General features: G+C 34.7%; 1 protein-coding gene across 5 annotated transcripts in view; it reads right to left on the bottom strand.

The window, feature by feature from the left end:
- VPS13C (vacuolar protein sorting 13 homolog C) overlaps positions 1-12,941 on the bottom strand; it is a 189,961-nt gene that overhangs the window by 146,883 nt on the left and 30,137 nt on the right. For 3 of the 5 annotated variants that reach the window (XM_036841776.1, XM_036841774.1, XM_036841775.1), the window contains exons 6-7: positions 4,500-4,609; positions 2,125-2,184 (exon numbers count right to left, since the gene is read on the bottom strand). In XM_036841776.1, coding sequence (XP_036697671.1) covers positions 2,125-2,184; positions 4,500-4,609 — 170 coding nt within the window. Of the gene's footprint in view, positions 1-2,124; positions 2,185-4,499; positions 4,610-10,016; positions 10,083-12,941 lie in introns of all 5 variants that reach the window. The other 2 variants (XM_036841778.1, XM_036841777.1) reach the window with 1 other exon arrangement.

The following is a 12,941-nucleotide window of genomic DNA, read 5'->3' as shown; positions in this document are numbered from 1 at the left end:
AGTAAATAAATAAATAAATATTGCAAAGTAGGAAGAAAACCCGGAGAATATGGAAATCACAGCGTGACCATGTTTCTACAAAGTCAGTATGGTCAGCAATGCCAAAAGCTGCTGTGAGATAAACTAAAATAAACTTACTTAAGCGGCCAGGGCATTACCGATGAACTGGTTAAGAGCAGTTTCAGGGGAGCAGGAGAATAAGAGTATAGTGGGTAGGGAGTCATTAGGAGGTGGGGAAATAAAGAGAGCAAAGGTAGAGAATTTTCTCACCAACTTAGTTAGAAAGAAGAGAAGGAGAAGGCAATAGTTAGATGGGGCCTGGGTGGAGTGGGAGAAGGTTAAGGAGAGGCTTTTTAATTTTAATATAAAAGAAACACTTGAATGCATTTCAATGCTTAGAAGAAGGAGGTAGAGAAGGGAGACGAGGGAAGAAGAAGGGTTGAAGATTTAGGAAAGAGAAGGAAATTGACAGAAATAAGGAAGAAAAGGCAAAAGGTAGGAGGGGGTGAGAGAAAAGGGGGAAAAAGGCTCCTAAGGACACGGGGGACGACGGGATCCAGATCAGAGGTGGGAAGATTATCTTAGATATAAAAGTTAGTTTGTAAGTGGAAAGATGGAAAAAAGGAATGGTACAGATACAGAAAGCGTTAAGTTTGCTATTATTGTTGTTATAATAGTCAGTGTGGTAGGTGAAGCAGTAACTGAGCCAGACAATGTGCCAAATGCTTTACACAAACTATCTAATTTCATCATCACAAAAGCACTAAAATATAGGCACTATTGTATCAATGAATGAAGGCTGGATAGAAGGAAACCAACATGATAACCAGTTCAGTAATGTGTCACAGGTGCTTTGATAAAATATAATGGGGAGCATAAAAGAAGGAATGGTAACTTCTAAGAGTGAAGTAAAAAAAAAGAATGAGAAAGATGGTAATATCTGAAGGAACTATTAAAACCTGAACAGAAATGCCAGGCAGATTAAGGGAAAAGAATAACACAGGCAAAGAAAAACCATATGAAGAATCTGAGCAAAGATACGGAGGATCAAACAACAGCACACACTAAGAAAACTACACACCATCCTTAGAATGCCTGTTATCAGTCAATGGGCACTATGTGACTATTTTGTATTTTTCATTTGGTCTGTTAGAAGCTCAACATTAAACAGGGAGCTCACTTATGACTAATATTGCTGGTCTCATTTTTCTGGAACAATGATCTCTCTGCCTTTCAGAACACAGATTCTGGTTTGTTTAGAAGTGTTATAGCATTGTCTCTTTTTTATTGAAAGCTACTTCAAATTCATTTTGGAAACAAGCAGAGGATAAACAGTGTATTAAACACTAGCTTCCTTGACTCCCTTTCCTTTGTTTCTCCAGTACTTTTTCTTTAATTTTTCTGCTTTGATCTTCAGCTGATGTATACCTCTACTTCTCTGCATGCATGTATCTTCTTAAGGCCTCCATGTAACAATGTCCTTTTTCTGTTTAATAGTCTACTTCTCTTTCTTTTTTTCTTCGTCTTCTTTCCCTACTAAGCCCCTCTTCATATAACTAATCAAAAGGCCAAAATATACCCAGTATGATCTACTGCTCACTGTCCTTAACTTTAAAACATGTTTCCTGCCACTTAGTTGTCCGTAATAGGAAAAAAATGTCCAACCTGGATATACACACTCTATATCCTTAAAGACCTTTAAGAGAAAAACCAAACTGCATTATAAAATACTTAATCAAAATAAATTCTCTTATGTACATCTCAATATAATAAACAGATACACATGTATAAACTATTTGGAAATTATACTGTGGATAAGAACATAACTCTATAGAAATCTATCTTCCCCTAATTTACTAAAGATATAAGATACAGCTTTTAATACTTTCAAAACACTTGTTCTTGATATTTTGAAATCTGTTAAATTCAAAGATAAATCAAAATAATTAGAGAACATAATGAAAGTATCACTAAAAGTTGTAAATTCCTAGAAAAGCTGTAGAAAGATTACACATAAAAATAAAACAGCTATTTGTAGCAATAGCTGATTTTAGGAAATTCACCCCGTGACTTGAGAATAATATTTTACAGGTTCCACAGAAATTTTAAATAAGGTCACTTTACCAATAGACTAAGTTCTCCCAGTGTGACACCAAATGAAAGAGGCCGCTTTGGATCTGTTACCTATCAAAGAAAAAAAGGTGACATTAAAATATATTGATAGTGAGGGTAAATCCATTCTCCACTCTACAATAGGCAACACAGGACAATGAGTTCAAAAGTAACGCAACCAAATGGATTTGTGGAAAAGAAAGGGAAGGAAGACTTTAACATGGCTGGGATTTTCCATATTTTGTAGGCATGACACTAACATGATACTTTCCTAGAAGAACTATTTTCTTACTAGAAGTGAGAAGATTCACTAACTAGGACTAAACAGACTCTTGTCTACATAGTTTAAAAGAGACAGTCTCTTTATGTATATACCATTAAAGACGTTCTCCATAGATAAATAAAACAAGGAGTTGCAGATAAACCGTGCCACAAAATTATTTTTAAAACATTTAAGATTTTCACATTTAGAAATGTGAACTGTCTCTTTAAGCCTTTTAATTTCCCGGACACTTTAAAAATGGCTTGTTAGAAGATGCTTCAAGATTCTTAATATTTAATTTCCTCAATCTCTTAACTCAAAATATGCCAATGTTAAACTTCTGATCTATTTCTCATCTTCAATACCTAAATTATATTTATACACAGTGCTTAAACTGTGCCATGGTGTGTACGATGTCATTGTTTTCGACATCGCAAAGATGTCCAAAAGTCAGTGTTTTTTGGTCATGAAAGAAAATAGGGAAACTAGAGAGAGGAGAAAAATCATGTTCTAAATCATCCACCAGAGACTTGAGTTTAGTCACCTAAATGCATGCTCTGGTATAGCTGCAAAGCACAAAGAGCTTTGTGAGCTTTGTTTTTAATATTAGATATATTATGATTTGTGGCAAAATGTATTTCCCTTCATTCCCATATTCATCTTTTTATACCTGTGGATATCAAGCTCAAAATAACTTGCAGCTATTTCAGAAGGAACTTTAATAAAACACAACTCCTCAGCTGCTAATGCACTACCCATAAATTATTGCTATCATACAAAGAACATCTTTATGATAAATTATTATACTTTCCCTACCCTCATTTCTATATTTTTCACTATCCTTCTAGACACAATAATTAAGGTAATCACATTGAAAGAGGCAATATAAGGAAGATCCCTTTGTGCTTTTTTTTTCCTTTAGATTATTGTAATATATTTTGTCACTGACACCAATTTAAATGTAATTGATATTACTTGTCCCACTCCTACGTATCTCTCTGTATTTCTTCATTAAAGAGAAAGAAATAATGTACCTTTCGAATTGTATTTGCTCAATAAAAAAGCTTAGTTTAAGCTTAAACTGAGATTATCATTCACCAACATGCCATTAGCTTTAAGAATAATTCTTTTACTTCCATGACGGGTTGAGTCAATTTTATTTTCCTAAGTTTGTTTTAAACAAGGAGATTTATGAATTTAGTTTTTAGACATTATTTTTTAGCAAAATTCAGTCTAATGACTGCAGAAAAACCAAAAGATAAAAGTCAGTGTAAGATAGAGATGGTGTATCTTGAAAAACTACAAGTGTGTCTTACTGAATATTAAGTTACAAAAGGAACTTATCAGGAAAGTAAAATAAATTCTATATATGGCAGTATGACTTTAATTCAATCCAAACTTAAAGCAAACTAAAAACAAAAAAGAAAGCAAACTCATTTTTGGAAAAGATGAAAAAGCATTTCCAATTTGTTAGGTAAATGAAAAAAATTCAAGGCTTCTCATGTATGTTTCGAACTTTAAGACAAAGCAGTGCATATTAAGTTGAAAATATTTGTTATATTTTAACTAAAATTAATCAGTAAAATAGCTCTTAATCAACTAATGTTAAACTTTTGCTTATAAGTGAAGTGTGGTTTCTAAATATTGCTACACATGTGTGTGAGTAGCTGTGGGTGTTAAAATCCAACATGGTGGAATGTAAAGTGAATGAGACTAGCAGCCAACTGACCTGGGTTTTAGTCCCCTCTCTACCAACTACCATTATGAACGACTACTTCATCACCTCTGGAAACTAATTACTTGTCATTATTAAAAAAAATTAGTTCCTTAAAGTTATATTAGTCTAAGTCTTTAAACAAAATTCAAAATAAATGATAGAGAAAAATCCAAAAATCTCTTAAATTAGCTTTAGAAAGGAACATATGCCAGTTTTATGATATATGTACACATGTTAATGCCGGATGAAAAAAGTCTAACACAAGGAAGGAGATATGGTAGTGTACTAATCAGGAAAAAAAAAAATCTATCTTGGATTTAAAATTGCTATTTATGGGCAAATCAAGAATTAATGTCATAATATACACACTTAATTACTAACTTAAACCAAGTAAACTAAGTTACTTACATCATCTTCATATTTAATGTGAATGTCTGTGATTTTTACTTGTACATTTTTAATTACTTGAGTTGCCAATTTTTCCAACAACGTATCCTTTTTGGCTTCTTTTGGTTTATCTATAAAAAACAGGAAAATACAAGTTCAAGAGTTGAAATTCTCGAACAGAGGGCAGAGAGCAGAAGCAAGAAGAACTACAATTCTGCAGCCTGTGGAAGGAAAACCACATTCACAGAAAGATAGACAAAATGAAAAGGCAAAGGACTTTGTACCAGATGAAGGAACAAGATAAAACCCCAGAAAAACAACTAAATGAAGTGGAGATAGGCAACCTTCCAGAACAAGAATTCAGAATAATGATAGTGAAGATGATCCAGGACCTCGGAAAAAGAATAGAGGCAAAGATCGAGAAGATGCAAGAAATGTTTAACAAAGACCTAGAAGAATTAAAGAACAGACACCTAGAAGAATTTAAGAACAAACAATCAGAGATGAACAATACAATAACTGAAATGAAACATACACTAGAAGGAATCAACAGCAGAATAAGTGAGGCAGAAGAACGGCTAAGTGACCTGAAAGACAGAATGGTGGAATTCACTGCCTCAGAAGAGAATAAAGAAAAAAGAATGAAAAGAAATCAAGACAGCCTATGAGACCTCTGGGACAACATTAAACGCAACAACATTCACATTATAGGGGTCCCAGAAGAAGAAGAGAGACAGAAAGGACTTGAGAAAATATTTTAGGACATTATAGTCGAAAACTTCCCTAACATGGGAAACGAAATAGCCACCCAAGTCTCGGAAGCACAGAGAGTCCCAGGCAGGATAAACCCAAGGAGAAACATGCTGACACACATAGTAATAAAATTGAAAAAAATCAAAGACAAAGAAAAATTATTGAAAGCAACAAGGGAAAAACAACAAATAACATACAAGGGAACTCCCATAAGGATAACAGCTGATTTTTCAGCAGAAACTCTACAAGCCAGAAGGGAGTGGCATGCTATATTTAAAGTGATGAAAGGGAAGAACCTACCACCAAGATTACTCTACCCAGCAAGGATCTCATTCAGATTCGACAGAGAAATCAAAAGCTTTACAGACAAGCAAAAGCTAAGGGAAATCAGCACCACCAAACCAGCTCTACACAAATGCTAGAGGAACTTCTCTAAGTGGGAAACCCAAGAGAAGAAAGAACCTACAAAAACAAACCCAAAACAATTAAGAAAATGGCAACAGAAACATACATATCGATAATTACCTTAAATGCGAATAGGTTAAATGCTCCAACCAAAAGACACAGGCTGGCTGAATGGACACAAAAACAAGACCCATATATATGCTGTCTACAAGAGACCCACTTCAGACCTACAGACACATACAGACTGAAAGTGAGGGGATGGAAAAAGATTTTCCATGCCAATGGAAATCAAAAGAAAGCTGGAGTACCAATACTCATATCAGATAAAATAGACTTCAAAATAAAGAATGTTACAAGAGACAAGGAAGGACACTACATAATGATCAAGGGATCAATCCAAGAAGAAGATATAACAATTATAAATATATATGCACCCAACATAGGAGCACCTCAATACATAAGGCAACTGCTAACAGTTATAAAAGAGGAAATTGACAGTAACATAATAATAGTGGGGGACCTTAACACCTCACTTACACCAATGGACAGATCATCCAGACAGAAAATTAATCAGGAAACACAAGCTTTAAATGACACAATAGACCATATAGACTTAATTAATATTTATAGGACATTCCATCCTAAAACAGCAGATTACACTTTCTTCTCAAGTGCACACGGAACATTCTCCAGGATAGATCACATCTTGGGTCACAAATCAAGCCTCGGTAAATTTAAGAAAACTGAAATCATATCAAACACCTTTTCCAACCACAACGCTATGAGATTAAAAATCAATTACAGGGGAAAAAAACGTAAAAAACACAAACACATGGAGGCTAAACAATACATTACTAAATAACCATGAGATCACTGAAGAAATCAAAGAGGAAATCAAAAAACACCTAGAGACAAATTACAATGAAAACACGACAATCCAAAACCTATGGGATGCAGCAAAAGAAGTTCTAAGAGGGAAGTATGTAGCAATACAATCCTACCTCAAGAAACAAGAAAAATCTCAAATAAACAATCTAACCTTACACCTAAAGGAACTAGAGAAAAAAGAACAATCAAAACCCAAAGTTAGCAGAAGAAAAGAAATCATAAAGATCAGAGCAGAAATAAATGAAATAGAAACAAAGAAAACGATAACAAAGATCAATAAAACTAAAAGCTGGTTCTTTGAGTAGATAAACAAAACTGATAAACCTTTTGCCAGACTCATCAAGAAAAAGAGGGAGAGGACTCAAATCAATAAAATTAGAAATGAAAAAGGAGAAGTTACAATGAACACTGCAGAAATACAAAGCGTCATAAGAGACTACTACAAGCAACTCTATGCCAATAAAATGCACAACCTGGAAGAAATGGACAAATTCTTAGAAACGTATAACTTTCCAAGACTGAACCAGGAAGACATAGAAAATATGAACAGACCAATCACAAGTAATGAAATTGAAACTGTCATTAAAAATCTTCCAACAAACAAAAGTCCAGGACCAGATGGCTTCACAGGTGAATTCTATCAAACATTTAGAGAAGAGCTAACACCCATCTTTCTCAAACTCTTCCAAAAAATTGCAGAGGAACGAACACTCCCAAACTCATTCTGTGAAGCCACCATCACACTGATACCAAAACCAGACAAAGATACTGAAAGAAAATCACAGACCAGTATCAGTGACGAATATAGATGCAAAAATCCTCAACAAAATACTAGCAAACAGAATCCAACAACACATTTAAAGGATCATACACCATGATCAAGTGGGATTTATCCCAGGGATGCAAGGATTCTTCAATATACACAAATTAATCAATGTGATACACCATATTAACAAATTGAAGAAGAAAAACCATATGATCATCTCAATAGATGCAGAAAAAGCTTTTGACAAAATTCAACACCCATTTATGATAAAAACTCTCCAGAAAGTGTGCATAGAGGGAACCTCCCTCAACATAATAAAGGCCATATACGACAAGCCCACAGCAAACATCATTCTCAATGGTAAAAAACTGAAAGCATTTCCTCTAAGATCAGGAACAAGACAAGGATGTCCACTCTCGCCACTATTATTCAACATAGTTTTGGAAGCCCTAGCCACGGCAATCAGAGAAGAAAAAGAAAGAAAAGGAATCCAAATCAGAAAAGAAGAAGTAAAACCGTCACTGTTTGCAGATGACATGATACTATACATAGAGAATCCTAAAGATGCCACCTGAAAACTACTAGAGCTAATCAATGAATTTGGTAAAGTTGCCGGATACAAAATTAATGCACAGAAATCACTTGCATTCCTATACACTAACAACAAAAGATCAGAAAGAGAAATTAAGGAAACAATGCCATTCACCACTGCAACAAAAAGAATAAAATACCTAGGAATAAACCTACCTAAGGAGGTAAAAGAACTACACTCAGAAAACTATAAGACACTGATGAAAGAAATCAAAGATGACACAAACAGATGGAGAGATATACCATGTTCTTGGATTGGAAGAATCAATATTGTGAAAATGACTATACGACCCAAAGCAATCTATAGATTCAATGCAATCCCTATCAAATTACCAATGGCATTTTCTACAGAACTAGAACAAAAAATCTTAAATTTGTATGGAGACACAAAAGACCCCGAATAGCCAAAGCAATCTTGAGGGAAAAAAAACAGAGCTGGAGGACTCAGACTCCCTGACTTCATACTATACTACAAAGCTACAGTAATCAAGACAATATGGTACTGGCACAAAAACAGAAATATAGATCCATGGAACAGGATAGAAAGCCCAGAGATAATCCCACACACCTATGGTCAACTAATCTATGACAAAGGAGGCCAGGATATACAATGGAGAAAAGACAGTCTCTTCAGTAAGTGGTGCTGGGAAAACTGGACAGCTACATGTAAAAGAATGAAACTAGAACACTGCCTAACACCATACACAAAAAGAAACTCAAAATGGATTACAGACCTAAATGTAAGACCAGACACTATAAAACCCTTAGAGGAAAACATAGGAAGAACACTCTTTGACATAAATCACAGCAAGATCTTTTTTGATCCATCTCCTAGAGTAATGGAAATAAAAACAAAAACAAACAAATGGGACGTAATGAAACTTAAAAGCTTTTGCAAAGCAAAGGAAACTACAAACAAGACGAAAAGACAACCCTCAGAATGGGAGAAAATATTTGCAAACAAATCAACGGACAAAGGATTAATGTCCAAAATATATAAACGGCTCAAGCAGCTCAATATTAAGAAAACAAACCAAATCAAAAAATGGGCAGACGACCAATCAAAAAATGAACAGAAGACCTAAATAGACATTTCTCCAAAGAAGACATACAGATGGCCAAGAAGCACACGAAAAGCTGCTCAACATCACTAATTATTAGGGAAATGCAAATCAAAACTACAATGAGGTATCACCTCACACCAGTGAGAACAGGCAACATTAGAAAATCTACAAACAACAAATGCTGGAGAGGGTGTGGAGTAAAGGGAACCCTCTTGCACTGCTGGTGGGAATGTAAATTGATACAGCCACTATGGAGAACAGTATGGAGGTTCCTTAAAAAACTAAAAATAGAATTACCATATGACCCAGCAATCCCACTACTGGGCATATACCCAGAGAAAACCATAATTCAAAAAGACACATGCACCCCAATGTTCATTGCAGCACTATTTACAATAGCCAGGTCATGGAAGCAACCTAAATGCTCATCGACAGACGAATGGATAAAGAAGATGTGGTACATATATACAAGGGAATATTACTCAGCCACAGAAAGGAACAAAAGTGGGTCATTTATAGAGACATGGATGGATCTAGAGATTGTCATACAGAGTGAAGTAAGTCAGAAAGAGAAAAACAAATATCATATATTAACGCATATTTGTGGAACCTAGAAAAATGGTACAGATGAACCAGTTTGCAGGGCAGAAATAGAGACACACATGTAGAGAACAAACGTATGGACACCAAGGCAGGGAAGTGGCGGGGGGTGGTGGTGGTGTGATAAATTGGGAGATTGGGATTGACATATATACACTAATATGTATAAAATAGATAACTAATAAGAACCTGCTGTATAAAAAATAAATTAAATTAAATTAAAAAAAAGAGTTGAAATTCTCATAGTTCATAATCAATGACCAAACGATAGCTAAGGCACTACTCAATGGAAATTACAACCTATTCCAGTGTCCTTCTTTTATTTTAGATTTTAGATTTTAATATGCATTTCCAACTTAAAACTTATTTTTGAAGTTACATTGTAATCTAACATTCATTTGACCTTTGAAGACAGAAATCAAGTGGCAATGTGTATAAATAACACATGGCATATAAACTACTTTTACCTACCTTTTGAGCGATCAAGACCTTTAAAAGGTTTCTTAAAATGTTTTTTGTGCTTTTTACGTTTACGTCCTTCTCAGTGGAAGCATTTTAGTGAGAAAAGGATAAAATTCAAGTTAGCAGACTAGAGGACAGAAAAGAAAACAAGAGACTTCTTCCTGACAGCAAATTTTGGTACAACTCACGTTACTTTATTCTAAACTGATCTGTTATTTCAATACAAGCAGAAATTCACAAACCTTCTTTAGTCTAGAATAACCTTCTTTAATCTAGAAAATAACCTGGCAGGTGCAATTACACAAAAATTGGGTAAAATATCCATACAGAATGCCCTTTATAATATTTATGACTGTTTACACTATGAAGTTTAATTTTTCATTTCAGCGTTACCAAAATATTGGAAATGTAATAATGACAGAATAAAAAGACTTTCAGAGAAAAGGTTTTGATAAGTGTGTGGTAGGAACACAGGAACACAAATGAAATGAATGGGTAGGCTGCCGACAGATGACTTCCTCTGGATGATACACCTCACAAGCAGAATACTTTAATAACTTGAGGACATAAAGAATACAAAAAGGGCAAAAAAAGTACATGGACTTTTACACTGAAATTAGCTTAATAATTCCTTTAACACCTCATCCACTTTTATTTGGCACTGCCTCACGTCATGGCCTTAACCCAAACCTATCTTACCCAACTTACAAATCGTTACATTCAACTGCCTATTACACATCAACTCCAGTCCACGCTCTTGGGGCAGCCTCTGTATGGTCTCCCCTGCCTCCAGTCTCCACTGTTACCTCCGACCTAACATCCTTCTATACCGCCACCAGACTTACATCTTCTAAAATACTATTCAGGCCTGTTAATTCCCTGCTCAAAATTCTTTTAAAGGCTCTCTGCAGCCTGCCAGATAAAATGAGAAAGTGTTTGCATGACACAAAAGTCCTTTCATGATCCGACCTCTATCACCCTGTCCTGTTCTATCTCCTGCCACTCATCCTTGCACTGGATACTTCAGGAATACTACTTATACTTTCCAAAACAAACCATAACTTTCTAATGCCTAATGCCTCTACACATTCCCTGAACTTGGTTTCCTCTCCCTGAAGTTCTTTACCAGGCAAATTCCTAGGAGGCTTCCAAATCTCAGGTCCAGCACTACAGCCTGTGTGAAGCCTTCTTTGACTCTTCCAAGCATCTCCAAGGCCATCTACCCCTGCACCTTATATAGACTTCCATTAAGCAGTGATTACACTGTATTTGAAGTGTTTGCACAACTGTCTTGTTACCAGGCAGGAGTCTTCATTAGGACAGGAATTATCCTAACATCTAGGCACAAAGCACATGATACGTATCTGTTCAAATGAATCAAAAAAATCCACATCTGAACATTATAATAAAAATATAAGCTCAGTTAATGTTACATATATTTGAGAGAATATACATGATATTTAGCTTGAAATTTTAAATTCTTTCTTCCTTGATATTTTAAAGCAAATTGTCCTGCCACTACAAAAAACTAAGAATCAAATCTTTTATTTTAAGAATAAAACCCTAAGTTTCAAGAAGAAAATATTTAATAAACGTATAACAAAATCTGGACTTTGCTATTACCAGTAGTTGTCACAGTGATGTTCCCTAAGTCTTTTTCATTTATAAATTAAACATTCAGAAAAAGACTAAGTTCTCAAAGAACTACCATTTGAAAAGAAACAGCTAAGAAAGCCAGAGTAGCCCTGAAAACCATCCCAATTAAGTAGAAAGCTTTCAGAGACAGGAGTTCAGCTGCCTGGGTTTAGAATCTACCATAACTCACTCTTCTCACCTGACCTCCTATTATCTTTCTGGTTTCATGTGTTCTAGCACCTTGTTCTGTCTTTGATCTCAGTGTTAGATGCACCATGTTTAAACATCTTCAAATAGTTGCAAAATCTAATCTGAGTACTACATATTTCTTTAGAGAGAGTTTCTGTTTAATCAGATGGACAATAAATTCATGATCCCCAGTCACTCTATAAAGCAGTTCTCAAATGTTTTGGTCTCAGGGTTCCTTTAACACACTTACAATTTAAGAACCTTAAACAGCTTTTCATTAGTGTGGATTACAGCTATTGATATTTACCATATTGGAAATCAACACTGAAAATCTTTTTAATATTAACTCATTTAAAAACCCATTATGTGATAGTACAGTTAACATGTATTTATGAAAAATAACTATATTTTCCAAACAAAAAGCTGTAGTGAGAAGAGTGGCATGGTTTTACAATCTTACAAATGTCTTTAATGTCTGGCGTAGTAGAAGACTGCTGGATTCAAATATCTGCTTCTGCCTTTGCTCTTTCGGTATATGTTGTTTAGATTGAAGTATGTGAAGAAAATCTGACCTAACTACAGATATGTAATACGAAAAGGAAGGAACATCTTCACGGTCTTTTCATGCAATTATGGATACTACACCAAACTCAACTAGTGATAGCTTCTTAAAGTTGCACCTTGGAAACTGAAACTCTATCAGTGTATCTTTCGTCTGAATTAAAATCAGTCTACCTTGCTCTTTTATACATTCATAATTTTTTTACCAAGCACTGATAATATGGAAATATTGCTTCATTGAATTATGCAGATCTTACAAACATTGAGTCACTTTATTATTTAATATCAAAAATCACATTGTTAATACCACCACAAATTTCATCAGGAAAGTCTTTTAAGTATGGGAAGCCATCAAGCTCAAAGCGGCAAATACAAATTCCCCAAAATTCTAATTTTTGTTCAGAAACTCAAATCTTTTTGCTGGCAACAAACACTGTCAGTTGTTTTTTCTTAAAGTTGTATTGTTGAAATGTCTACCAAACACCCAAATCTGAGTAATAATAGTCTGTCAGCCATTCTTCCAAATAAAATGGCTTTCCATGAAAAAAG

This window comes from Balaenoptera musculus, chromosome 2 (assembly GCF_009873245.2).
Source record: "Balaenoptera musculus isolate JJ_BM4_2016_0621 chromosome 2, mBalMus1.pri.v3, whole genome shotgun sequence".
Lineage (NCBI taxonomy): Eukaryota > Metazoa > Chordata > Mammalia > Artiodactyla > Balaenopteridae > Balaenoptera > Balaenoptera musculus.
This window is presented reverse-complemented; position numbering and strand designations above follow the sequence as displayed.